At 57.0% G+C, this 26,178-nt stretch overlaps 3 protein-coding genes across 8 annotated transcripts in view; all 3 read right to left on the reverse strand.

Moving 5' to 3' along the window:
- SLC29A3 (solute carrier family 29 member 3) overlaps positions 1–10,175 on the reverse strand; it is a 35,446-nt gene extending 25,271 nt beyond the window's left edge. The window contains exons 1-2 of the mRNA XM_084904969.1: positions 10,089–10,175; positions 5,870–6,168 (exon numbers count right to left, since the gene is read on the reverse strand). Coding sequence (XP_084761095.1) covers positions 5,870–6,168; position 10,089 — 300 coding nt within the window. The 5' untranslated portion in view covers positions 10,090–10,175. The remainder of the gene's footprint in view (positions 1–5,869; positions 6,169–10,088) is intronic.
- Positions 10,176–13,022: 2,847 nt separating this feature from the next.
- LOC311632822 (uncharacterized protein) lies at positions 13,023–19,483 on the reverse strand. 5 transcript variants are annotated; one of them, XM_084904708.1, is made up of 7 exons: positions 18,932–19,483; positions 18,716–18,762; positions 17,397–17,445; positions 15,047–15,195; positions 14,194–14,368; positions 13,919–14,022; positions 13,023–13,691 (listed from the first exon to the last, which is right to left on the reverse strand). In XM_084904708.1, the coding sequence occupies exons 1-7, from the start codon at positions 18,993–18,995 to the stop codon at positions 13,683–13,685; spliced, it is 597 nt and encodes a 198-aa protein (XP_084760834.1). In that variant the 5' UTR covers positions 18,996–19,483; the 3' UTR covers positions 13,023–13,682. The 5 variants fall into 5 exon arrangements, 2 of the variants coding, with proteins under 2 accessions (XP_084760834.1, XP_084760833.1); XM_084904707.1 differs by having other exon boundaries at positions 13,023–13,857; XR_014796834.1 differs by having other exon boundaries at positions 13,023–14,022; positions 15,056–15,195; positions 18,947–19,483.
- A 3,107-nt stretch (positions 19,484–22,590) lies between these two features.
- The window catches only part of UNC5B (unc-5 netrin receptor B), an 85,919-nt gene continuing 82,331 nt past the window's right edge, over positions 22,591–26,178 (reverse strand). For both annotated transcript variants that reach the window (XM_084903687.1, XM_084903686.1), the window contains one exon: positions 22,591–25,898. In XM_084903687.1, the coding sequence (XP_084759813.1) occupies positions 25,733–25,898 (166 nt within the window). In that variant the 3' untranslated portion in view covers positions 22,591–25,732. The remainder of the gene's footprint in view (positions 25,899–26,178) is intronic.

The following is a 26,178-nucleotide window of genomic DNA, read 5'->3' on the forward strand; positions in this document are numbered from 1 at the left end:
TGAGATTGGCACAGATGATCACTTGCTCCCCCTTGAAATCTACAATAGAGTGTTTTTCAAAGGGTAGATGCTGCTTCATGAAGCTGTTGTTTCCATTAGGGACATGTAGGGGCTGCACATGTCATCGAGGGAACAGGTGCATTGTGGCCAAAAGAAGTCTGAAAACACGTGAACACTCCGACATGGAGCACAGGGTCCAGAGAACGGACCGCGTGGGCGCAGGTGGCCCGGGATGAGTCCCTGCTGACACTTGCTTTGTGTCTGGGCCAAATCACTTCCATTTTTTGAGCCTTGGTTTCCTGCTCTGAAAAATGGTAAAATAATACCTGTCCTTGGGGCTTGGTAAGGACCAAGAGAGATCATGAAAATAAAGCCTCTGGCCCAGCCGGTGTAGCTCAGTGGTTGAGTGTTGACCGATGAACTGGGAGGTCACGGTTCTATCTCCCATCAAGGCACATGCTCACGTTGTAGGCTTCATCCCCAGTTGGAGGTGTGCAGGAGGCAGCCGATCAATGATTCTCTCTCATCTTTGATGTTCCTCTCCCTCTCCCTTCCTCTCTGAAATCAATAAAAATATCTATATAATAAAAGCCTAAGCGATGGTGACAGCAGAACGACCAGAACAACTGGTCGCTATGATGCAGGAACTGCTCCCTGGTGGTCAATGCACTTCCACGGGGGAACATTGCTCAGCCAGAAGCGGGGCTCATGGCTGGTGAGCACAGCAAGGGTGGCAGGATCCTCTCCCACCTCTGCAGCAGCGCTAAGGAGCAGCGAGCAGGTGGGTGGTAAAAAGCAAGGAGTCCCGGACTGTAAGAGGGCACAGGTCAGGCTGAGGGACCCCCGCCCTCTCCCCGCCAGTGCACGAGTTTCATGCATCGGACCTCTAGTATTTAAAACAAAGCCTCTGGCACACAGTGATTTGCTTAATGCATTCTGAGGAATCATAGAAAGAACCAGAACCCTTAGCACAGTGGCCAGCACATGGTAAGGCAGTGAATGTTATTAGGACTCTGCACAGTCCTCATCCAGCAGCTGCCTCGTAGGAGATGGGCAGTAAGTATCAGAACCTTCCTCTCAGCCACTGGAGCTCTGCAAGTGGGCCAGGGGACGTCTGTGCAAGAGGCCCAGGGCCCAAGCCACACAGGGTGAGGACACTGCTTGGACAGGAGCTGAAAGAAGTCCTTCTGTCACCACCCGGGCTCCTCCCAGCTACTCTATGGTCCCGTGAGACAGACAGGCCCAGCTTTCTCCCAGGTACGGAGCTTTTTAAAAGTAAACTATCCACCCACGACCTGGCCATGTCTGGCAGCCCCTCCGAGAGGAGCCCGGCAGGAGGAGGTGCACAGGAAGAACATGTTGGGGAGGGGGGAGGGCCATGGAGGCCTCGTGGTGGAGGTCTCATGGCGGGGAAAGTCAGGAAAAGGTGCAGTCACTCTCCTCTCGGGGCAGAAAGGAGGCATTCCAGCTTCCGCTCCCTGCCCAGGGGCAGCCGTTCAGGCCTGCAGGAGAGGCAGAGACCCCCGGACCAGGGATAGCTTACGAGCCTGGGCGTGGGCACGGTGGTGGGAGGGATCAGGGATGCTGGCAGCTTGGAAACTGGATTCAGAATCCAGGGGCAGAGCCAAGGCACCTGGGCTTCCCGGGCAGTAACGGGGGCAGACCCAGAGCAGCCTCTCCACACGGAGGAAAAGTGTTTGGCAGGGTCGGGGTGTGGGTGGGCCTGGGCTCCAGGACAGACCCCCATGTGCACCCCTCTTTGAGCATGGCCAGCTTTGTAACCATCTCTCCACCTAAATTCTCCTGAAGCTCCCTACAGCCCTTCCTGGCTGTGTGACCTGGGGCAGGTTACTAAACCTCTCTGAGCTCTGGCTCTGTGTCTGGAAAAAAAAAAAAAAGGAGTTAATTAGAGGCACTGCATTTCATTCCCCTGCCAGCACGGTGAGCACCGAGTTGGGGCTCAGAGATGGAGGTTGTCCTGGCTCCCTGCACCATTATTTCATGTCAATGCTTCCTTATTTATGCTCTAATTTTGTTTTAGCTCTGGGTCCACGGGTCTGCAGTGGGTTCATTCGAAGTCCTTATCCCGGAGAACAGAGACAAAGTGGCAATGGCTAAGCCGTTCCCCTAACTGTTCCCAGTGGCAGACAATGAGCCTGGGATGGCGGGTGACCTTGAACATGACATCATCTGGGAGGAGGGGCCCTGTGCAAACACTGCTACTGAGTCAAACTCGCCAGCCGATGGTATCCATCCTTGGGAAATAGTAAAAGTACAGAAAAACAACAACACCCAGACACACAGCTAGTGACTTGCAGGTGGCGGCGGGAGGCAGACCCATCTGACTCTGGCCCCTCCTTCCCCCAAAGTGGCCCTCAGGTGACAGAGCAGACCAGCGCTGCCTCTCGCAGGGAAATCCGGAAGAGAGGAGGGGAGAGCTGGGGAGGTGAGCGGCAGAAACGGGGAATGAGGCGAAGAGAAACGGCCCACAAAATGCAACAACGACCCAGCGTGCTTGCTTCCCGAACCCAGACCATGAATCGAGGGGTGACAGGTCTCTCATCTCCGATGCCAAGAGCCAGGAGCTCTGGGCAGCCGCAGGTACTACGTGTGCACCTGCCAGCGCTTGGAAAGAGGCAGTAAAGCACCGGAGCAGGGCCCGGAATGCTAAGTGCCTGCAGCTGGGCTGGGATCGCCTTGCAGCTCAAGCAGGCGTCTACTGTGCAGCCACGGCCACGACTGGGGGCTGGGTGAGTTCCCAAAGGCCCACCCGCACCCCCTCTCCTGCTCTGGGGCAGCCTGCCCCCAGGGGCTGGGACAGGGACAGGCCAGGGACACGGGTAAGCTGGTTCTGGGGGCCACCCTGGGCTGGTGCCAGCCCAGCCAGACTGGCACCTTCTGGAGGAAGCCTAAGCGGCTGGCTGATTTACCGAGGCCGGCAGAACGCTGGGTGCCGGAGTCACTGGTAAATAAAAGTGGGTCATAAAGCACCCGGTAAGCCAGACATCTGGAGATACACCAGGGCCGCATCCCCCGAACGCTAACGACGATAATAATGTTTACGCAGCCCCGGCGGCCCTGTGCCAGCCCCGTGCTAAGTGCTTTGTGTGCCGAGTAATTTAGGTAATCCTCACAACAACCCCAAGAACGAGGCTGGCGTTCTCCTCCTGCTCCATACCGGAAGACGAGGCAGCACAGGGAGGCCAGAGCTACTGGGGCAGAGCGGGAGCGGGTGCCCTCTGCTTCCAGAAGCCATGCCCTCCCTCGCCAGTGTTTCTCCGACCCTCCTGTGCCCGCCAGCCACGGGGGGCGGTCAGCATGCAGCCACTGGCTCAGCCGATCTGGCTGGGGCCTGAGACTCTGCATCACCAACAAGCTCCAGGCACGTCTGCCCCAAGGAACACCCTGGAGGAGGAAGCTCTGACCACCATGCTGTGCTCCCACGACGCTTCTGCCCTGCGCTGGCCCCTGGAGGCGGCTATGAATTGCTCAGTTCACAGCAGCAGGCCCTCACAAGGGCCAGAATTAAGGGACCTAATTCAATCCTAACTTCTGGGGTGGGGCCCAGGTTAGGATTTTTTGAAAGCTCTCTGGGTGATGCTGATGAGAAACCCTGGCAGGATCGTCAAAACAGACAATAGGGAAACCTCAGTCACCGAGTCCCATTCAGTCCAATAAAACTGGGGCAAGCCCAAACCAGTTTGGCTCAGTGGATAGAGCGTCGGTCTGTGGACTGAAAGGTCCCAGGTTCAATTCCGGTCAAGGGCATGTACATTGGTTGTGGGTACATCCCCGGTGTGGGGGTGTGCAGGAGGCAGCTGGTCGATGTTTCTCTCTTACCGATGTTTCTAACTCTCTATCCCTCTCCCTTCCCCTAAAAAAAAATCAATAAAATATATTTTTAAAAAAAACTGGGGCAAGTTCCTGGGGATTAGGTCAGGTCAGGGAGGTCAAAGGTGCTTTCAGGAAGGAGAGGTGAGCCACCTCTGGGCCAGTTGAGGGGTATGACTAAGGTCTGCTAGGGTACCCTCTTCTCCCCTGGAGGAGGGGCAGCTAGCAACCCCCAGCCTGGCTTGCTTTCAGAGGCCCCTGCTTCCCCATTCAAGAGAGAGCAGACACTGACCTAGATCAGTTGAAGCTCTTGACAAAGATTAACCGAACCTCTGAGCTCAATTCCAGACTAGGCCTCTACCTTGCCCCCACCCACACCCACCCCCCAGCCTGCTCAGACAGTCTTAGCAAGAATCCTGCTAAGTCAGTTTATTAAAAAATCCCTGCCCTTGATATCTGAGCCCCCTTGATATTTGATCAAGTTCCTCAGCCCATACCTTGATATATATGTCTTTAACCTGCTTTTAGCAAGAATGCCCCCACCCTGGTGGCCCTCTTAGTAATTTTCCATTCAATACCCCCTCACTCCGCTCTTTGGCTATAAATCCCCACTTGTCCTTGAGTGGTAGGTGCTGAGCCTGCTCTCTCTCTTATTGCAGTAGTCTTGAGTAAAGCCTCAAGTGGCAGAAAAATCTTTTCTTTAATACCCCTCCGGCCCAAGGGGAAAGTCACCCACAAAGTGAGCCGCTGGCCAAACAGAATTTAGACTCCTCGTGCTGACATTCAAGGCCCAGGCAATGACCTCAAGCCTTATTTCTCTCTTACGGCAAAATGAGATGCCTTACTGCTCCTCATGTACGCCTGACCTTTCTCCCATCCTGCCTTTGTCGAGGCTTTTTCTTCCACCTGGAATGTCTCCTCCCCCTTCTTCTAATCCACCTGCTCTGATTCACAGCATTCACTCCTTTTTATTTTTTAAATATATATATTTTTTTAAATTTCAGAGATCAAGGGAGAGGGAAAGATAGAAACATCAGTGATGAGAGAGAATCATTGATTGGCTGCCTCCTGCACTCCCCACTACTGGGGATGGAGCCTGCAACCTGAGCGTGTGCCATTCACTGAAATTGAACCCAGGACCCTTCAGTCCACAGACTGAAACTCTATCCACTAAGCCAAACTGCCTAGGGCACAGCAATCTCTCTTGGTGATGAGACTAGGTACTTATCACTGAGTCTGCATGTCTGCATTTCCCCCTGTCTTCCATAACTACACAACCACCCATTTTAGCTGGTCACATGGGTCTGGGGGGAAGAAATACTACATTTCCCAGCCTCCTTTGCAGCTCACGAGGTCACATGACCAAATTCTGACCAATGAGTGCAATGTGACCAAAAGCAAGTGTGTTCCTTGAAGGAGTTTCCTTATGCCTCTCCTTCTCTTCTTCCTATTTGATGTAATGGCTGAATTCCAACAGCCATCCTGGACTGTGAAGTAATACTGAACATAGAAGTTACACATGGTGAAGCAACTAGGTTCCTGACAACATGGAACATCATACCAGGGTTGAGCTGACCCCTCCAGACTTGAACAGGAAAGAAAAATTACCTTCCATCTTGTTTACACACTACGCTTTTGGAATTTTCTATAACTCATAGCTGAACTTAATGCTACTAACTAGATCCACCCTCTCAAAGCTCTGTAGGCATGGACTCTGGATTCTTGTGTTTACCACACTGTACTACAGAGAATCATCATTTTCATCTTCTTCCCAAATTAAATAGTAAGAAATCTGAAGACTGGGATTGTGTCTTATACATTGGCATCTTCTCCTGTCCCATGAAGCAGGAGGCCTCATACACAACACAAAGCATGTCTGAAGATTAAGTTGAATTCTTTCCACTATACTCTGCATGGCTTCCTAACTCATATATCCTCAGCAGGCCACAAACCTTCCCGGTACGGTGCACCCAGGAAAGCTGCCCTTCCCTCCATCCAGGCAAAGCGCACCCCGCCTTCCAGGAGGAACGGCCCTTACCAGGATGTCCGAGTCCTCAGGCTTCTCCCCGGGGGCTGGGCTGGAGCAGTTGCGGAGTTTGAATATCCAGTAGTCCTTGGCAGTGACGAAGAAGTTCCATGGCAGGAGGCCGCCGATGCCCAGGCTGAAGAAGATGATGTAGGCAGCGTTGAAGCGGTCCTCGGGCCTCGGCAGGCTGGGCGGCGGGCGGTCCAGCCGCTTCTCAAACAGTGCTTCCTGCTCGGAACACAGAGAGCTGCTGGCGGTCCTGTAGGTGGAGTTTGAACTCTGATGGATGTTATCCTCTGAGACAAAGGCCACTGTTGAAACAGAGAGAGAAACGGAGACAGGGCAGGTGATCAGAAGCGAAAGCTGGGTGCCCAGCTGGAGTGGCTCAGGGGTTGGGTGTTGACCTGTGAACCAGGAGGTCACGTCCAATTATTGGTCAGAGCACATGCCCAGGTTTCGGGTTTGATCCCCAGTCGGGGGGCGATTATCTCTCATTATTGATGTTTCTATATCTCTCCCGTCCTCTCTGAAGTCAATACAATTTTTTTTAAAAGAAGGTAAAATTGGGGATTCAGCCATCCTACTGAGCTGAACATATGCCCACCCCGGGGCCTATGGAGTCACCAAAGCATGGTTAGAGAGCGTCAGGTTTAAGGATCAGGATGAAAGACAGGGTGTCAGAACTCTAAGTGACCCCAGGCGTCACCTCCCACCCCACGCAGGGAAACACAGAGAGCAAACAAGAGTGTGGCTGGCAGGGAGTAAGGCAGTGTGGCATAGTGGGGCCCATGGCAGCCAATCCGGAAGGGTAACCCTGGTCTCAAGGTAGTCACGTTTCTATGCAGCCGTGAAAAAGGAATTAGGGACAAAGAATGCTCTCTCAACTCTTTTCAACTTTATGAGAGAAAGAAGCAGGAGAGTGTGTAGAATATGCTACTATTTGTGCCAAATAGCAAGGCTGGGTGGAGACTGTACAGACACACGTCGGAGAGATACCAAGTGATTCCCAACCGTGTTGCCTCTGAGGAGGATGGGCACTGGGAAGGAGGGGACTTCACCTCATACTCCTTTGTGTCTTTTGAATTTTGATGTAAATGTATTAGCTGCTCAAAATAAAATTATAAATAAATAAAGGCATTCAAATTAATCAACCTTTTTTTTTCTTCCTTTTTTTTTAAAGCCCATGGTGTCTAGAACTGCCTTCAGGAGCCAGTTTGAGACACAGGAGTCCCCTCCCTCACTCCATTTGTGGGGAAACAGAAGTCAACGAGTGGAATGCCACAGGCCAGGTCAGCGAACAAGCCTGGGTTGGCATCTCTTCCTGGGCCCCCACCTCTCCTCATCGCATCCCACCAGGAGCCGGCCTCTCCATATCTGGGTGGCTCCAGCGGCAACGGGAAGGAGCTAGGTTGGCAGCAACTATTGCCTACATGGCCTGGGGCAAGTCACCGTGTTTCTGAGCCTCAGTATCCCCATCAGCAAACCTAGGTTTGATTTTTGTTTTGCTTTTTAATATAGTTTATTGATTTTTTTACAGAGAGGAAGGGAGAGGGAGAGTTAGAAACATCGATGAAAACCATTGATCAGCTGCCTCCTGCACACCTCCTACTGGGGATGTGCCCGAAACCAAGGTACATGCCCTTGACTGGAATCAAACCTGGGACCTTTCAGTCTGCAGGCCGACGCTCTATCCACTGAGCCAAATGGGTTAGGGCCTCGGTTTCTTTCTGTGAGTTTTTTATGTGTTTTTTTGGTGTTTATTTTTCCCAAAAACCTGCACCTTTTTATAATGGCTATGTAACCACAACTGCTAGCAAAGCCTGGCCCGCGGTGGCAGCTGTTGGACAAATCAGCATGTTTCCTGCCATCGTGGGCCTGTCACCTGCCTGGCTGGCTGCTGCATTTGACTGCAAGGTCGGTCGCAAGCCTATTCTATGCTCTATACGACACCTAGGATGTGGCAGCAGCTTGAGAAATGGAAAACGCTTCCCTAAAGCTGAGGACGGGACACCCTAGTCCCTGGGCAGGAGCCTCCTCCCTCCCCAATAAATCAATAACGGAATGTGCCTCGGCTCACACGGGAGGCTGAGCCTTAACCAGGAGCATCCAGCCAGGCAGAACGGGCCTTTCTCCCCGGTGAGCCGGGAACGCCCTGTCGCACAGGCTTATCCGTTACTGCGAGAGCCTCACAACACTCCTCGGAATTGGGTAGCACAGCAATGACTGTCTACTTTTTTTTTTTTTTCAGACGCAAAGAATGAGGCCTTAAACACACTTGATTTGTCCCACATCCAAACAAGAACTCCCAAGAGTTAAAAGGAAACCCGGTGCCCATGCATGCGAAGGTCTGTGTCTCGCACTTGCGCCTGACAACAGCCTAATGAAAAGGCAGGTGCTACTCTAAGACCCTTTTCCCCGATGAAGCCTGAGGCTCAGAGAGGTTAAGCCACTCGCTGAAGGCCACACAGCTACAGAACGACAAGAGTGAGGCTACATGCCGGAACCGGTTTGGCTCAGTGGATAGAGCATCGGCCTGCAGACTGAAAGGTCCCAGGTTCAATTCTGGTCAAGGGCATGTACCTTGCTTGCAGGCACATCCCCAGTAGGGTGTGTGCAAGAGGCAGCTGGTTGATGTTTCTCTCTCATCGATGTTTCTAGCTTTCTATCCATGTCCCTTCCTCTCTGTGAAAAATCAATAAAATATTTTTTTAAAAAAAAAGAAAAAAAAGAGTGAGGCTACCCAGCCGGGCAGTCTGAGGCCCATGGGGACTCCTCGGCCGCCTGAGAGCAGGCTGTCTGGCCAGGTGAGCCGGTGTCTGCAGGCTCCAGGCACCAGGACAGGGAGGCCTCCTCCACGAAGGCCTCAGGCAAGCAAGCTGCGAACAGAGCAGAGCGTTCGGGGGCACCTTCCTCCATGTCTGCTGAATGAATGGCCTCTGTGTGGCCAGGAGATCCTCGCCTGAGGCTGCAGGTACCCGGAGAGGCAGGCAGGAAGGATGCTGCCTGCGGGACACCGGCATTCGAGTCCGCGCGGCTATTTTAAACTCTCTGGGTTGAGCAGAGCCTCTTCCCAGCCTGATTCTCAGGGCACCCGGCACTAACAAACTAACCAGGCGGGGCTGGCCCGCGCACACTCACTCACTCACACTCACTTTCTAAATTAGTGTTCAAAAATTATGGCCCATGTAGGGCAGTGGACAAGGGGCAAGCGGTTCTCTCCAGATGTTCCAGCTACAAGAGAGGGTGCGGGGCCCACCGCAGGGCTATTGGGCCCACACCATCCGGGGCCCCTGCTCAGCTCCAGGCTTCTATTTGTCCTGGCCCATTCAGCCTTGACCGAGAGTTTCTGAAGAGCTGGGAGTTTTCTCAAATCCGGGTCACAGGCCGGGGCACTGGAGTGAGCAGTCTCATTACTGTTTATAAAAGCAGGCGGCTGGCCTTTTAGATTGGGAAGAGAAAGGAGGAGCTGGCTGGCTGGCGTGTGTCTTTCCAGCACCCACAGGAGCTGGCCGCACCAGGTCCTGCTCGCCTCTGGGGTGTCCCGGACAAGGGGGCGGCCCCTGTACAAAGAAGCAGACGCTTGTGGGGCCTGGGGCCTCTGCAGATCGCCCTCTGCACCTGATGCTGGTGGCGAGGAGGGTTCTGACTCTGGCTGGGTCAGTCTCCCCTCTGTGGCCCCTTTTCCCCATCCGTGCAGTGGGGAGGGGGCTGGTGAGGCTAACCCACTGGGAACGCGTGGCTGGGAAGCAAACAGGCGCCACCTAGAGGCCACGGGAGGACTGGCCTCGGCGATGAGATGCGCCCAGGCTCAGGCTCTCCAGTTTGGAACAAGTCAACCACCTCACTTGGGGCTGAGTTGTCCATCCCCCCACAGCTCCCCTCTTCCCCCAAAAAACCACACGCATCCAGACGGTGAGGTCCCGTCTCAGGAAATGCACGAGGAGGGGAGGAAGGGGGAGTCTGGAGGAGAAAGCAGACAGACCCGGAGCGCAGGGCAGTGAGAGGAGCGGGGGCAGGCGGAGAGGGGCGGAGGCGCGGGGACGCTGGGGAGGGGCCTTGGCGGAGCCCTTGCAGCGGGAGGGGCGGGAGGGGCCTGAAGGGGCCCGGGCTCCTGGGGAGCAGCCTCCGGCCCGGCCCGTGGGGGTGGGCGCCGAGCGCGGGAGCCCGGGGGGCGCCGAGACCCCGGAGAGCCGGTGGGGGGCCAGGCCCGCCGCCCTCCGGCCGCACTTACTGTCGCCACCGCGCCGCCGCTGCTGCTTCCAGCCGCTGCGACTCGGGGTGTCTTAGGCCCCAGGCCGGCTCCGCCCCCGGCCCGCCCAGCCCCGCCCTCCGCCCTCGCTTCCCTGTTTGCAAACCGTCCTTTCATCCTCCATGCACAGGCGGGACCAGGCCCGGGGGCCTGGGACTGCCCTGCGGGGCTGCAGCGCGTCCCTCCTCCACCCCCGCGGACCCGCCGTCTCCCCGGCCCCTCCGCTCCCCCCAGGCCCCAGAGCACCCCTCTGAGTGCAGCCCCCACTCCTCCCTGATCCCCACCCAGCGCACATCAGGGACCCCCTCCTGCCCCTGAGCCTGGAGCTGGGCCCAGACCCAGGCTTTTTGTCAGTGCCAGGCCTCCTGGGTGCTAGGCCTCCTGGGTGCCAGGCCTCCCGTGTGCCAGGCCAGCGCCATGAAGATTTTCCTGACCGCGGTCACACTGAGGCAGGGGTGCAGCTGGGACACCCTCAGGACACCCCACCCCACCGGGCCTCCCTGGGAGCCGCCAGGCCTTCCTGGCTAAACCTCAGACCAGGCAGGCCTCGTGTTCTCCTGAGTTCCAGAAGCCGTTTCAGCAAATATTTGAAACAGAAGATGGGTGGGGGCTGTGGGAACTCCCAGCTTTGTCGCCTAGCTAGAGTTTGGAGGAATGTTAAGCACGCTCTGTTAAGCGTGACTGTTTTGTTCTGATTAAAGAAAGGACATTCTAGCCCCAGTGGTCGGCAAACTCACTCGTCAACAGAGCCAAATATCAACAGTACAACGATTGAAATTTCTTTTGAGAGCCAAAGTTTTTAAACTGAAACTACATAGGTAGGTACATTGTTATTAGCTTAATTAGGGTACATGGTATTTTGTGGGAGAGCCACACTCAAGGGGCCAAAGAGCTGCTTGTGGCTCCCGAGCCGCAGGTTGCCGACCACTGTTCTAACCTGACTGGGAGCTGCATGCCCCTGGGAGCTGGGAGCCAGCCTGGGAGTGAGGTCCATCACAGAGAGATTAACAACCTTGTTCCCCAACCGTGAGCCCCACCTGCATCGCTGTGATCTGTAACCATTGTACCATCCTTACTCATTTTACCTGCTTCCCCATATAGTCTTTGTCCTACCCAGTATAAGCTGCTGGCTCTCGGGGGGCTGCAGAGCAGATTTTCCTGGGTGACCTGCTCCTCTCCTATACTGCCAGCATTACATTTTAAAAGTCTGTTTTTATTTATTTCAGAGAGGAAGAGAGAGATAGAAACATCAATGATGCGAGAGAACCATTGATCGGCTGCCTCCTGCATGCTCACTCGGGGATCGAGCCCTAAATCCAGGCATGTATCCCAACCAGGAATTGAACTGTGACCTCCTGGTTCATAGGTTGACGCTCAACCACTGAGCTACGTGGGCCAGGCACCGGCATTATTGGAATCAGCCCTCAAATATGATTCAACCCTGTTTCTGCTTAACTGGCTCCAGTAAGAAGCCAATAGGCAGCCCACACCCACTGGTTGTCTGGTTTCCGTTTGGGTATTCTGGGTACCCCCTATTTGAGACTGGTGTCTGAAGTGTGGACAACCTTGTGACTCCGAGCACTGAGACCTATGGGGCCTGGTGTTGGCTCTGGGTAGATGGTGCTGTGACTGGACAGCCCGTGGGTCCAGGCTGCCTGTCACTACTTGAGCCAATGAAGCAGAGACAGGATTGAGTCATATATGTGAGCGTTTATGGGAGAGCAGCAGGTCACCCACAAAACCTGCCCTGCCGCCCCTCATAAGCCAGCTGCTTATGTAGGGTAGGACCAGGATTCCGTGGGAAAGTAGGAATTGCAGGCCTGGGGAGTAGGAATTACAGGCCTGGGAAGTAGGCTATGCAGGCTGGAGTGATACGTCTTTGGACAACTAAGTTGTTAATCTTCCCACAATAATTGGCAGGTCTTGAATGAGAATGAACTCCTTTCCAAGGTTGACACCCAGGCCCAAGGTTCTCTCAGGCCCCAGGGGCCTACAACTTCCAGCCGAGGTAGAAAGTCCTTCCTTCAACCAGAACCAGGCAGTCCTGGTTAATAAAGCATGGTTAATATTTCCCATACCATAACTAGTCCCCAATATTCCTGTTCTGCCAGAATTGAGTTGAATCATGGTGTCCTGAGAGTTGGAGAACTGGTTGTTGGTGTGGAAAAACCCACCCGTTTGATGTCAGTCGCGTGGAGAGTGAAACAGTACAGAGACACAAGGCGCCAAGGGCTGGGGTCTTGGTCCAGAAGAGTCAGTGCACTGACTGGGGGGAGGGTGGGGAGGGCAGGAGGTGGGCACTGGTGGGAGACAGCCGGGACTGAGCACCAGCCACCCTTGCTGTGGCCCCACATCTTTGTTGGCCCCATGTTACAGGGTGCAAGTTCAAGGCTTAAAAAATGTAGCTGGCCCAAGGCCACGTGGTAGTGGAGCCTGCCTTACCCCAGATGGGACTCTAATGTCCTCCCCTGTTTTCTGTGCCGCCACAGGTTCCCCTGAGGGCCCGGCGCAGGCGGGAAAGTGGCGAGTGGGATGGAGGGAGAAGGACTTCTCAGGAGGGGTGACCTTGGAGCTGAATCTTCAGGATGCACGTAGCTATGGAGAAGAGTAGGGAGGGTGCTCCAGGAGGGGCAGAGGGCTGAAGCACAGGCCCAGGTGACAGCCATGATGTGTCCTTGGAGATGGTATGTACTTGGTGGGGCTGTAAGAGAGGCTGGGCCCGGCTTGGGATGGCCCCTGAGAGCTAGAGGGGGGGGGGGGGGTTCCCAGGAGACCGCTACCAAGGCGGGTGGGTCTGCCCCAGCACTACCTGGAATGTGTGGGTTCTTGACTTTGTGCAGGAAGGATTTCACAGCACGAGTCCCGGGGACTGTGAGAGTAGGTTTATAGAGTAGGTTTATTAAAGCTGGGGGCAGTGAAACAAAGCAAGGGCTTAAGATAGAAGAGTCTAGATCACAGCAACCATGAGACCGGACAACCAATGGGCCTGGGCTGCCTTTCACTACTTGAGCCGAGCCAGCAGAGACAGGGCTGAATCCCACATGCGCCTCGATTCCAGGAATGCCAGCAGCATGGGAGGGCAGCAGGTCATCTAAAAAATCTACTCCGTCTCCCCCCCTAAGCCAGCTGCTTCTATGGGGTAAGAGAGCAAAGACCACATAGAGAAGGGGGCAAAAGGAATAAGACTGGGTATACGAGCCATGGTTACAGATTGCAGGCAATGCGGGCTGGGGGTCTGCAAAGGGCAGCGGGCAGCCGGGACCCCATCGTTTCCTTTCCTGCAAGAAGGCTGTTCCTCTCCCCAGGACACCGGGATGCTCTCAGGTCCCGGCTGCATTTCCAGGAGGTAAGGCTGAGGAGGGCAGGGACAGCATGGGTGACAAAAGTCCTTGGGTCCAGCGAGGGCAGCGGACCCAGGGCTGTGCCTGGCCCAGCCCCCAAACCATGGTTTCATCTCTTTGGTGCTGCGTGGCTTTGTCACATGACTGCTTTTCTCTGTCAAAGTCCTGCGTGGTATACAGTCATTTCAGTCTTCACATGTGGAGAACACGGTGTGCATGTGAAGGAGTGACCGTTTCAAGACACCTGCTGAGAGAACCGGAGGTATCAGGAGCCCCCGTTAGAGCTCAGAGGTGGTGGTGGTGGGATCTTTCTTCACATGGAAGAGGCGCCAGCCCCTTGGGGTTAGCCGGCTGCGAGGACTGGGTCTTGGAAGGGACTCGGGATGGCCACGGCTGTTAAGACAGAAAGGCTGGGAGGAAACGGGTTGCTAATGCCTCTGCCGAGGTGCCTCTTGGCCAGTGTGGGCTCACCCTCTCCTCCAGGGTCTGGACAGACGGCAGCAGCAGTGCTAGCTTGGGGACAAGATGAGGCAGGCAATGTGGGCCACGCTCAGCTTCCCAGGGAATGTTCGAGGCTGTGGGGGTGAAGGAAGGAGTGCATTGTAATGAGGAGCTGAAAGTGGCAGAACCACGATTCAAATCAATGCCTTTCTGTCTCCAGAGCCCAGTCAGGGTTCCATCAAGGTGGTTGGTTGGGAGGTTGGGAGGGGGGTGGTGGGCAGTGTCACACAAGCTCCTTATCTCACCTGAAGTCTGCTGATCTGTAGGAGATGAAGCAATTGGAAGAGCAGGATGGATACCGAGGCCTCCAGGTGCAGGCTTGTGGGCCGATGCTGCCATCTTGTGGCCATGATCTGCCATTGCCGTGCCCACAGGCTGGGCTGGCTCCGTGGGGTTGCATTTCCTGTTTTTCAGGGTCAACTGGGCCCCCAAGCAGGGAACGTAGATTCCATAATTCTCTGCTTCCACATCACTAATCAACCCCGCCCCCCACACACACACCCCTGACTATAACCACCTCTCCTTGCTGTGTTCAACTGCTCCCCTGGGGAAGTCCTGCCTCCTGGAGGTCCTTGACCTCTGCCTCCCCTCCATGCATCAGTCACCTTTCCTTCCGCCCTGAGCCCGCTTAGATCCCAAGGCCCATCATTTTAGTAACATCTTAGCAACACCCTAAACTCCCACGTCCCCTGTCTCCGGGTGGCACTGCTGGCCAACCCTGGGCACAGACCCGCCTGCACCTGAGCGAGTGAGCCACGCTGGCGAAAGTGCCAGCAGGTTCCCTGTGAGCACATGGTACCCACCTGAGACCAGGACCCGGCAGCTCCCGACACGTCTTAGCTCCTGCGCTCTCACCGTGAGACCTGCTGCCTCCCCTCGTCTCCACATGAACACACCCCATCCCCAGACTGCCTGGCCCCCTGCCTCCTACTCCACAGAAGAAACAGAAGCCGCCAGAGAGGACATCCTCATTTCACAGCACAAACCTGGCCCACCAGCCCCTGTTTCTCTCCCCCCAGTTATAACTGTCTTCCCCCACCATCAGAGGGGCGAAGTCTTGCTGACTGTAACGGGGACTGCGTCAAGCTGAGACCGAACCTGGCTCACCGTCTGTCCGCACCAGCTCCGGAGGGCAGGGCAGGCCAGGCTCACCTCTGCTCCCTCGGGGCCTGCTCCCTGCCCGGCCCAGAGCGAGTGGCTGCTGAATGACTGATTGGACGCAGGAGCGACCAGGAGCTGATGTGACACTGAGGAGACAGAAGGAAAAGAGGATATGAGACAGGGCAGAGCGAGGTGGAAGGGGCAAGGACGCTGACTGGGGTCCCAGATTGCTCCTCTGGATGGATGATGGGGCTTCTACAGGAAATGCTAGCAAAGCCAAGATTCGGGGGGCAGGTCAGGAGTCCTGACTTGTAAGGTGGAGTTTGAGGCACCAGGGGGCGATGTCTGGGAGGCACATACAGCCCAGGGAGAGGCTGGGGCTGAAGGCCTAAGTTGGGGCGTTACCAGCTCTGGGTGGCCATTGCAGCTGTGAGTGAGGAGGAGATGAACTGGGAGTGTGGGGGAGGGGGGAAAGGAGAAGGAGTTAGGACTGTGCCCCTGGGTCTTCGTTTCCTCCTCTGTAAAGCCAGAGGAGAGTCCCTGGGCTGCCTTCTCCAGGGGGTGGGAATGGGGGTGGTTCTGGAGATCAAGGAGGGGAGGGTGTGAAGGTGTTTCCGGAGGCCGAGGGCATGTCAATGTCGGGGTGATCGGGTTCAGGGGCGGGGCTGCAGCTGGGCTCTGTGTGGGGCTGAGGCAGGAGCCCTGGACCAAGAGTCCCTCCCTGGCCTCCTGGCCACATGAGAAGGGAAAACATGAGGCGCCGCTGACACAATGTACTTGAAAGAGGTCTGTGATGGGCAGGAGTGGTTGTGCAAATAGATGCATTAAGCTTGTAAGAAGGGAGGTGACAGTCAAAGTTCAGCGACACACCTGCAACTGCTACTGATGCTGATGACATGGACAATGACTAATACTTACCACTCTCAATGTTGACACTTAACCATCGCATTTCATTCTCACAGTAAATCTACCAAGAAAGGCGTGCCACCCCCATTTTGTTGTGTGACTGAGGTCCCAGAGGTTTAAGCAATCTGCTCAGGATCACATGATTAGCAGATGATGGAATCTGTGTTCAAACCAGATTCTTCCCTCAAACCTGTGTAGAGCTGGGACCAGGGGTGGCGTCAGGTTCTGTCTCCTGAGCGGCCTCAGTGCTCAGCGCCCCCCACGTGTCGGTGGCGGTATGCCCCCCACGCTCTGTGCTGTGGGCGTCACAGTGATCCCCCCGTGGGAGTGGAAGGCACAGACGCAGGCCACCAGGAACCCGAGGAGACAAAGGGCACTGAGCCGTGCCACGTGAGGACGGGGAGCCTCTCCCTGGAAGAGGAATGGTGCCGGGCTGGACCCTGAGAGCCGTGTTCGAATATTTCAAAAGCTGTCAGAGAGTGGGAGGCATAGACCTATTCCTATTGGTTCTAGACAATAAAACCAGCGCCTACCGTGAAAGCAAGGAAGCACTCAGTCAATGCCCGCTATTACCATTACTGCTGGAAGTAGTGAGTTCCCATCTCTGAGAGTATTCAGACAGACACTGTACAAGCCAGAGTCTCGGTCTCTGTGGAGGGAGCTCTGGCATCGGGGGAAGATGGGTTCGATGGTGGCCATGGATCCCTGCTCCGCCGTCCTCCACGACTGAGCAATAGGCCCTGAGGAGCCCCTGAGAAGAGACAGCCTCTGCCCAGTGTGGCCCCTGGGGTGATCACCAGTGTGAGCAGGGGCATCTGTCCCTGGGTGCCTGGCGGTAGGGGAATTGCTGGGACCTGAGGGCTTGGCGGCCAAGGCCTGCCCTGAGTTTCATCAGACAGAGGAGAGGCTCCAGGGAAGAGGACCTGCAAGGCCGCCACCCCAGGGAGGGAGGCAGGAGGGGGTCTGGGGCACGTGCTGCTGTCCCTCTGATGGAACCCAGGGGACGCAGTGCCCGGGAGGGGCCCTGGCAGACTTGGAGAAGGGCCAGGGCCTTGGGCCCTCGTCACAGCCAGTGAAACCCTGAAACAGGCAGCTCTGAGCCCAACCTCCCTCCTTCAGAGGCTTTCTCCGGCTCCCGCAGCCCGGCGGTCACACTCAGGGAAGGTCTTGTTTGGCCTACACGGTGTTTAACAAGAACAAAGCCAACCATCACCGACGGAATGACTTCACATGCACATCCCAACCCCGACTTCGGAGTTCTCTGAGCAGGAGGATGGAGCAGCCAGGCCCCTCGCTCCCACCTGGCAGCCCCCAGCCTGAGCCCGGGGTGCAGACCCGGCCCTTCGGGGCGCTGTGTGCTCTCCAGTTAGCCACAGCCCCCATTTCCCTACCGCTCCCCCCCTGCCCTGAGGAGGGTGGACGGAAGGAGCCACGTACTGACCTGACAAGCTCAGGGGAGGCCTGTGTGGCAGTTTTGCAAACTCAGAGACCTAAAGAAACCACAGAAGATGGTCTAAAAATTAAATATTTAACTACAAACAGGTTATAATGGGCAGTCAGGTCCTAGGGTGATATTTTCCCTGACAAAGATCAACTTAGATCTTTACTGAGTCCATTTGCCCTTTTCCCTCTAAGATAACACATCTGTGAGATGTCTGGGTAACTTGTAACTTCCTTTTTCCTTGAGTCCTTGGTGCACAACCAAATGTGGTGGGCTCCAGGATAGATACCACAGATTCCTTCATTATCATGTTGATTGTTCCTGCACCCACCCACGTGTGTGTCCATCCTTTTACTTTTTACCTGATCCCAGGGGTTTCCCACTGCTTTTCTTTATCCCATCTCCTTAGTCAATCACCAATGAATTTCATGTAACCACCTATGTCCCTCCTTTGATTGCAGTGTATAAATAGAAATGTAATCCGCCATTCTCCGGAGCATTATCTCAATTCATTGAGGTTCTGCTTCCTGGCATATGTCAACAGTTTGGTTCAAATAAACTCACAAAAATACTGTACAGGTTTCAATGTGGTTTTTTTTGTTTTGTTTTTTTTTTTGTTTGTTTGTTTGTTTCCGTTAACTGGAGAAATGTGGGAAGCCATTTCACAGAAAGTTTATCCTCCTGCTTCACTCAGGGACAGACCCGTGCTGCTCACAGAAGGGGGAAGTGAACAACATGCTGAGGCAGCCTTATGCTTCACCAAACGGCCCAGAGGGCACATGTCTTGCCTGAGAACTGCTGACGAGGCTGCTTCTCTCTTCACATGACCGCAGGCTCATGATTCTGAACCCCAGCCTATGGACAAAGCCCTGACCCATCCCGTCCCTCCATGGAGGAACAGACCGGGGTGAATCTAGAGTGGGCGGCCTTGTGGGGAGCCACGCCCCGATGGGAGTGGGGCCAGCCAGGCGCCTCCCCTTCCCTGCCCCCAGCCTGACCCCGCACTGCCTCTGACCCCGCCCACCCGCTTTCCTCACTGGGCCTTTCTCACCCCCACACCTGTGACCACGCTGTCCCCGCCTCCCAGTGGTCCCTTGGACCCAGCCCTCATGCCCACCCGCTCTCCACCTGCCTAAATACTGGGGGCCGTGGGCATGACCTCCAGCCTCCTGCTCTGTTGGTGACCCTCCCAGGCTGGCTGCCCCTCAGTCCTGGCAGAGCAGCTATGGACTCACTTCCTGTTCTGCTGGGAGCTGCCTGATTCAGCATCCCTGCCCCTGGGCTGAGCCCACTCAGGGAGAAGATCACTGAACACTGACCAGATTTCCAGATGTCCCGGACCTTCTCCTGGGGTGGGGACAGCTTCCTAGGAACAGGAGTGAGCAGATTGAAGACACCCCAGTGAGGCCTGGGCTGGGCCAGCCCCCATGGCTGCTGGGACAGCACGGACTCCCCGGAGCCCTCCCCCACGCCCCCACGGCCCAGGCTAGGGCCACTGAGAGGACACCGACTCTCCCCGCACACCCCACGCGCACCCCCAAATAGTGCACCTGCGGCAGGCAGCGGCCGGACGGCTGGACACCCCTGCTGCCAGGACATCAGCTTCTTCTCTCAGCACGACATCGCGTGAAAAGCAGATGCTGCAAAGCTGTGCCGGAAAGCATCTCCCCCAGAACCCACACATGACGAAGGAAGGTCCTGGGGAAACCGCTTCCAAAGGAGCGTCTCTTCCGGAAAGCCTCGCTGGACCCCTGCCCGTCTCTTCCTGCCTCTCCCTGGACTGTGGGCTCTGAGGCCCTGTGCGCCCAGCCCTGGGGCCCCGGGGTGACCAGCACTGTGTGCCCAGACAGCTGCTGGGCAGCGAGCCAGGAGCCCCATTCCACCGGCCAGTGTGTGTTCTGAAAACCAGGACCTGGGGGTTCCCAACCGGGAGGCCCCCCTGCCCTGGACTGTGGCACCCAGGGCAGGGACTCGGCTAGGAACGGTGCCCCTAGGAGAGGTCTCCAGGCCCAGCGCTGAGGGGGCTCCGTGCAGGTGCCGGTGGGTGTGATGGCAGCTTTCCCATAAAGTGAGAGGGAGGAGGTGCGGGGGAGGAGGATGTGAGAGGGCAGGACAGGGTTAACTCCTGACTCCAATTTGTACTGTGGGGCAGGACAGGGTTAACTCCTGACTCCAGTTTGTGCTGCTGTCCTCCATTTTGTATAACTATGTCACTATGTAACTGGACCCTAGCCCTCACCCAACCAATCGGGGTCAGCCAAAGCAACAGTGACCTCACCACCCCTATAAATCCTTTCTTCTAGAGAAACCCGCTCTCTTCCTCCACCCTGCTGCTGCGTCGGTAATTGGGCGTCGGGGGGGGGGGGCGGGGGGGGTGAGCTCGGGCTAGCTCGAAATAAAAACTCTTTTGCTTTTGCATCGGACTCAGCTCCCTGGTGGTCTTTGGGGATCAGGAAATCTGGGCATAACAGATGTCCCGCCTTGGGAATGAGTAGTTGGCTGAGTCTGTGAAGAGCAGGGACAGGGGAGGCATGGAGAGCAGGCCATAGCACCCAGTGGCCACGCGGGGAGCTGAGGACGTTAGTTAAAGATGAGTTTGAGCCGGGACCAGTTTGGCGCAATGGATAGAGCGTTGGCTTGGAGACTGAAGGGCCCCGGGTTCGATTCTGGTCAAGGGCATGTACCTTGGTAGCGGGCATATCCCCAGTAGGGGGTGTGCAAGAGGCAGCTGATCGATGACTCTCTCTCATTGATGTTTCTAACTCTCTATCTCCCTTCCTCTCTATACAAAAATCAATAAAATATATTAAAAAAAAAAAAAAGATAAGTTCGAGCTCCAAGGTGGACAGGTTGAGCCTTTGCAACCAGGACGAGGCTGTCTTAGTAACGGCAGGGAGGGTGGCTAGAGGTCTCGGTGGAGACGGCGTTAAGGGAGCCTGCTATCCCTGGGAAAGCCAGCATCAGTGCCGGCAAGATGAAGCTCGAATGGTTATTGGAAAAATAAAACCGTTGCGTGTTAATACCTCGAAGGCTTGAGAGTCTTGGATCAAATCCACTATATTTAAATATTTACACGCGCAAATATGCTTGTATCCGCATAGATCTCCCGGGAGGATGTGTAACAGCGGCCTCTCTGGGGGAGGCCTGGGGAGAGGGATCGATTTTTCATCTATTCATTTCTACCTTTTGACTTCTCTCGTACCAGAGGCATGTTATGTTATCTTAAATTAAAATGGGTTAAAGTTTTAAAAAACATTTTTGTTAAACAGAACTGCATGAGGTTTTCCTGAGTCTGACCTTAAACCGGGTCTAAACGGATTTTCTCGTAAGGCCCCTAGTGGAAGAGGGGGCAGTCGGCTGCCCACCCACCCAGCAACCCTTCATGGGCAGCAGCTGGTGTGGCCTGAGTCTGCGGGCTTGGCCGCCGGCTGGCGCGGGCTGGGCGTGGGTGCCAGTGCTGCCACCTCACTGGGCAGCCGCGTGGTCACAGGATCGGAACCAGCCCATCTTTTGCTCCTAACTGGTTCTTCTGTATCTACTTCTGGGACTGCCACAGAGGAGGGCCGGTGTGTGTGTGTGTGTGTGTGTGTGTGTGTGTGTGTCACACCCCTCCAAGAACCAGCACCCCCAAATTGCGGGACCCCAGCCAGAGGGCCCTTGCAGAGCTGCAGGTCTAAGACCCACACTTCGTGGATGGGGAAACTGAGGCTGGGGGGACGGTGACCCCCACAGAATCAGAGCTAGAATTCAGGTCTCTCCTGCTTCCCAGGCCAGAACTCTGTGAGTCCCACCAAGGGGCAGGTGGTGGCCGAGGGTGAGGGGATTTAGATGGGCACCTGTCACTCCTGAGAGGAACCCAGACAACTGCCTGAGGGAGCTACTGGCCCACTTGACTCTGCCGCCCCCTCCCTGGGCGGCTGCTCCCACCTCAGGCTACTCGCCATGCCTCCCTTCACACACACACACACACACACACACACACACACACACACACTGTCCTCTCCCTCCTGACTGGCCCACTGGGCCGTGCTGGCCGGGGAAGCAGGGAGTGAGGACAGTCTGAGCGGAGGGGCTGTGTGTACATGTGCAGACCTCCTGCCTGCCCGCTAGGCCCTACGTCCCCGAGGACAAGCCCACAGGCGCTCCATCCCCAGGCGACACCGGGTGACACCTGGTGCACACCCACACAGGTCCTGGAGTAAGTGCTGGCCGGGCACCACATACGTCAGAGCATAAAAAGGGGCCCCATGGCCAAATACACCTGGGACACCCCGTGTTGATCCGAGGAAGCGGCTGCTTCGGGCGGGACTCCTCGGGCCTGTCAATGGCTGGTGATCATGGTGTCCCCCCGACGGCCACGGGTGCTCATGCTGTGAACGAGGACCACAGAGTCCACGCACAGAGCAGGCAGTGCATGCTGGGAAATGCCGGGGCCAGACCCACTCCGAGGCCTGAGGTGCACAGGGCAGAGGGGGCCGGCTGGAACGGGCACGTAGAAATAAAAGCCCCCGCAGGACACTCCCACCGGTGGGAAAGGCAGCTCAGCGCGATTTTATTGGGACAGGATCCTCTCCTGCCGCTGCCGGAAACGTCTCATCGTGAACACTCAGGTCCACAATCCCCGTGGGAAGGGCAGCCCCTCCCCATCTAAGGCATTCCCCTCCAGGGTGTAACCCGCCCAAGCAGGAAGGCACCCTGGGTCCCGCCACCCGGTCCCAGCCCACTCGCCACTGCTTTTCTGCTGCACGACTTCTCCTGTCCCAAGTGAGGGCTCTGAACTGTCCGCTCAGCCTCAGCCCAGCCGAGCCCCACAGGCAGACAGGGGCACTGGGGCTCCCTCTGTCTCCCCCCGCCCCCCAACCCCCCACATCTCCAGTCTACGGAAAGCTCAATGATTGCCCCTGCACACAGCGCTTTTGCACGGAGAGCACTGATTGGGGGGGGGGGGGGGGGGGGCTGAGATCCAGATTGAGATCCAGATCCAGCCTGGGCTTGAACTTGCTGTGTGACGACGGGGCAGTCCCTGGCCCTCTCTGGGCCAGCTTTCCCTTCCGTAAAACGAGGCGGTTGAGCTCGATCATTTCCAGGAGCTCAGAGTCCTGGCAGAGACCTCCTCCCCTCTGAACCCCGAAAGTGGGAAAGTCACTCCCAGCTGCTGAGAGAAAGACGGTCCAGAAGACAGCAGACGGTAACCCGGAGGGTTTTTTTTTTTAATTAGACTAGGAAATATAATTTATTTCATAAAAATTAATTCTGTTACAATAGGAATGCTAAATGTTATGTACAGGCTGTAGTTTACAGAACAGACAGGCGGGACGGGGCCATTCCTGCAGCCCCCGGACGGACGCGGCCCAGGCAGGGGGTCCAGCCCTGTGCCCCCAGGAGAGCTGCTCCCTGACCCCGAGCTCCGGGGTCACCCCCTCAGAGGACCTGCGGAGGGACCTGGCTCAGCTGCCGGCTGGGGGGGTAGGGGACGAGGCCCTGGATCCCGGGGCACTTCAGAGGGCGGAGGGAGAGGCACGTAGAGGATACACCGACGGACCCTGTGGACTCGGAGAGGGCAGCAGACAGGCCACGGGGACTGGAGGAGGGCACACTCACACGAGCGGGGACACGCTTCCCGAGGGGAGCCCTGATGTGCCCGTGTGAACACACACACACACACACACACACACACACAGAGCACATGCGTGCACACACACACACAGCACGTGCGCACACACTCGAGCACAGATATACCAGAGAGGAGAGAGACAGAGACGCCCACCTGAGGGCCACACAGGCCCGGCAGTGGGCCCTGCCCTGCAGCTTTCCATGCACCTGGGCACGTGGGGCTGCCTGGGTGCCACTTGAGGCGGGCAGCGTGGGATGAAGTCACAGCAGCCTCGGTGGATGGGCGGGGCCAGGAACCCTCTCCTGGCTTTTCTTACAAAACCGGACTGAGAGCTTCCCGAGAGCTCTTCTTGTCCCAGGCCCTGAGCAAGCCTGAGGGCGGGGCAGGCAGAGCACAGAGCTTCTACCAAGGGGTTCCCATCGGAGCCTAGCACGAGGGCCTCACACAGCAGCTGCCGGCCCCCTAGGTGGAGGAAGGAAGAGGCGCAGAGGGGGCAGCCACAGGCCCGAGCCCCACAGCTCCACGGCGCCGCTGCGGGCTGAGTGCTGGTCTGGGCTGCGGGGGCCGTGGCCATTCTAGAGCCTGTGGTGGGCAGGGCACCGGGTGGCACTGGGGATGTCGCCAGCTCCACGCTGACACACAGGCCCCATGGCGTGGGCTGGGAGTGACCAGGGAGGCTGAGCCCCAGGGAACCAGCATCCACATGGGCTCTGGGTCAGGAGCTGGGGTCCCAGCCCCTGAGGCAGGCCCGTCCCCTTCAGTCCCAACACAGGGGATCCTCTCTCAAACTCGGGGCAGGACCTCACCTGCCCACGGCCGACCCCCACCCTGAGGAGGCTGCGGGTGGCAGGAAGCCAGGCTGGGGACGCTGCCTGGGACTGCAGCCCCAAAGCAGCCTTTCAAAGGCCAGGCCGTGCCCAGGCTGGTCCCTGCAGCTGCTGCTGGGCCTGCTGGGGCAAGCTGCGGGGTCAGTGCCCGGAGCTGCCGGCGAGCTGGCACTTGCCTCGCCTGGGTGCCAAGGAAGGCCTTTTATAAGGTCTCCGTGCCAGCTGCCTGGTCCCAGCCATTGTCAGGCAGCTGCAAAGGGCCGGGACCATCCCTCCCCAATTTGCGGCCCTGCTGGCCCCTCAGGACATTCTGGTCCAGGCTGGTGAGGGGTGCAGCCCTCCACTCTGGCAGCCCTTCCTGCTCAAAGGTGACCTACTTCAACATCTCCCAGAGCAGAGGGAGGGGGAGAGGAGGAGGGAGGGAGGTGCCTGCGGAGACCAGAGCTGGGAAAGCGCCCTCCACGGGGCGGGAGGAAGGCATGTTCTGTGCAGGCGGGCCACCCGCTCCCCGCCTCCCGCTGCAGGGCCGCCGTCCGCACACCTCTCGAAGCCTCACCGAGGCCCAGACAGACAGGCTGTGCTGCTCACAAGCCCCCCCACCCCCTTGTCTCACAGAAGAGGAACAGGCTGGGAAGGCTGCCTCCTGACGCCTGGGCTCAGGGGAGTGCCCACCTGCTCCAGGGGCTGCTGGGAGGGGCCCCTGGCTGGCCCCGCCCTAGGGGAGAGTAGAGGTGTCTGGGGGAGGGGGGCTCATCCCCCACCCCTTTCTCCGCTAGGGCCCCGCTTCTGGGCCATACCCCCTCTCCAGGGGCCACCGGATCCCGGTGCTGGAAACCATCTCCAAGGCGCACAGCTGGCCCGGGGCCCACATGTCCCATCCCAGGGCCCAGAGGCCCGGGGGCGTCTGCCTGGGACGGAGGGACAGCCCCCCTCACTCCACCCCACGGCTCCTTGGCTTTACGTGCGCGGCGTCTGCTTAAGACTTCAGAGCAAAATGTGTACCATTTGAGCCTTTACAACTGGGGCACTGAGGCCTGGTAAAAACCAGTCCAAGATGGATCAGCAGCAGCAAAGTGCTCCGTGTTCAGCCTCTGCCTCTGCCTCTCCCTTTCCCTCTCCCTCCTTCCCTCCCTCCCTCCCTCCCTCCCTCCCTCCCTCTCTCTCTCTCTCTCTCCCTCTCTCTCTCTCTCTCTCTCACACACACACACACACACACACACTCTCGCTCCTGGCCAGAACCATGAGCACACCCACACGCAAGAAAAGAGTTTTCAATTTTTTTTGTGTGTTGTTTTTTTTCTTTTTCTTTTTCTTTTTTTTTCTTAAAAAGGACGTATCCAAATACCTGGATAATAAATCATTTGCGTTTCCTAAGAAACGGGGGTTTTCTTTTCCCTTGTGGTTTTGGTGTTTTTCTTCTTCCCAAAGCAAATTGCTTCCTTTCCTTTTAGCTTTTGGACGGAGAAAGCATGTGTACTTGACTGACCTTCAGAGAGGAAAATGGCGTGAAGACAGAGGGCTCAGGGAGCGGGGGGGGAAATCATTGGCCGAGGAAGAGACGTGAGAACGAAACGAAAACAAGCCAGGGCTGCAGGCAGAGGGTGGGGGGTGGAGGGAGGGCCACCCCCTTGCTCCCCGGATTCCAGAGGCCTCAGCCCACCCTGGTTTCTGCACAAAGGACTGAGCCAGGAGAGATGGTGGGGAGGGGGGAGCGGAACACCAGAGTCCATGGATTCCTAAGGCTGGTCGTGGTCTGGGGTACGGCGAGGCAGGAGGAGGAGGGTGGCTCTGGCTGGGAACTGGGGGTCAGCAGAGGTGAGCTGCCACATAGGAGGTGCCCGGACCTCCCTGCACCCGCCTCCGGCTGGTCCCTAGCAGCCCGCAGTCAGGGCGGCTCAGCAGTCCCCGTCGGTGGCCATGGCCACCAGCATCTCACTCTTGCCCATCTCCTCCAAGGCACTGGCCAGGCTGTTGAGGTCCCCGTCGTCCTGCTGGAGAGCTTCCCAGAGGTCCAGGATCACCCCCGTGGGGCTCGCTTTGGTGGCAAAGTAGTTCAGGTACCTGGCGGAGGGAGGGAAGAAGGGTACCGGGCTGCCCCAGAGCTCAACACTGCCCGAAGCCCGGGTGTGGGGAGAGAGTGAGGAGGGGGACGCCTGGGGGCTCAGTCCCCCAGTCCTGGGTCTGAGTCCCAGTTCCTCTGCTTGCAGGTTGTGTGGCCCTGGGCAAGCCGCTGCACCTCTCTGAGCTTTCGTCTCCTCGGCTGAAACATGGGACCAGTCTTGCTCATCACCATTCATCACCTCGTCATTATCACTGAAAGACACTGGTCCGGAGTGGCTGG

The sequence above is a fragment of the Pipistrellus hanaki genome (assembly GCF_964339955.1).
Source record: "Pipistrellus hanaki genome assembly, chromosome: 14".
NCBI classification, from domain to species: Eukaryota; Metazoa; Chordata; class Mammalia; order Chiroptera; family Vespertilionidae; genus Pipistrellus; species Pipistrellus hanaki.

What these genes read in the sequence shown, in the direction of transcription:
- LOC311632822 (XM_084904707.1), bottom strand. Translation starts at nt 18,995, where the DNA reads ATGTCCTGGCAGCAGGGGTGTCCAGCCGTCCGGCCGCTGCCTGCCGCA. An exon ending in GCCTCCCCTGAGCTTGTCAG is followed by an intron (nt 15,196 to 17,396) that starts GTCAGTACGTGG and finishes CTGTCTCCTCAG; the next exon opens with TGTCACATCAGCTCCTGGTC. An exon ending in GCGGACAGACGGTGAGCCAG is followed by an intron (nt 14,369 to 15,046) that starts GTTCGGTCTCAG and finishes TTGGGGGCCCAG; the next exon opens with TTGACCCTGAAAAACAGGAA.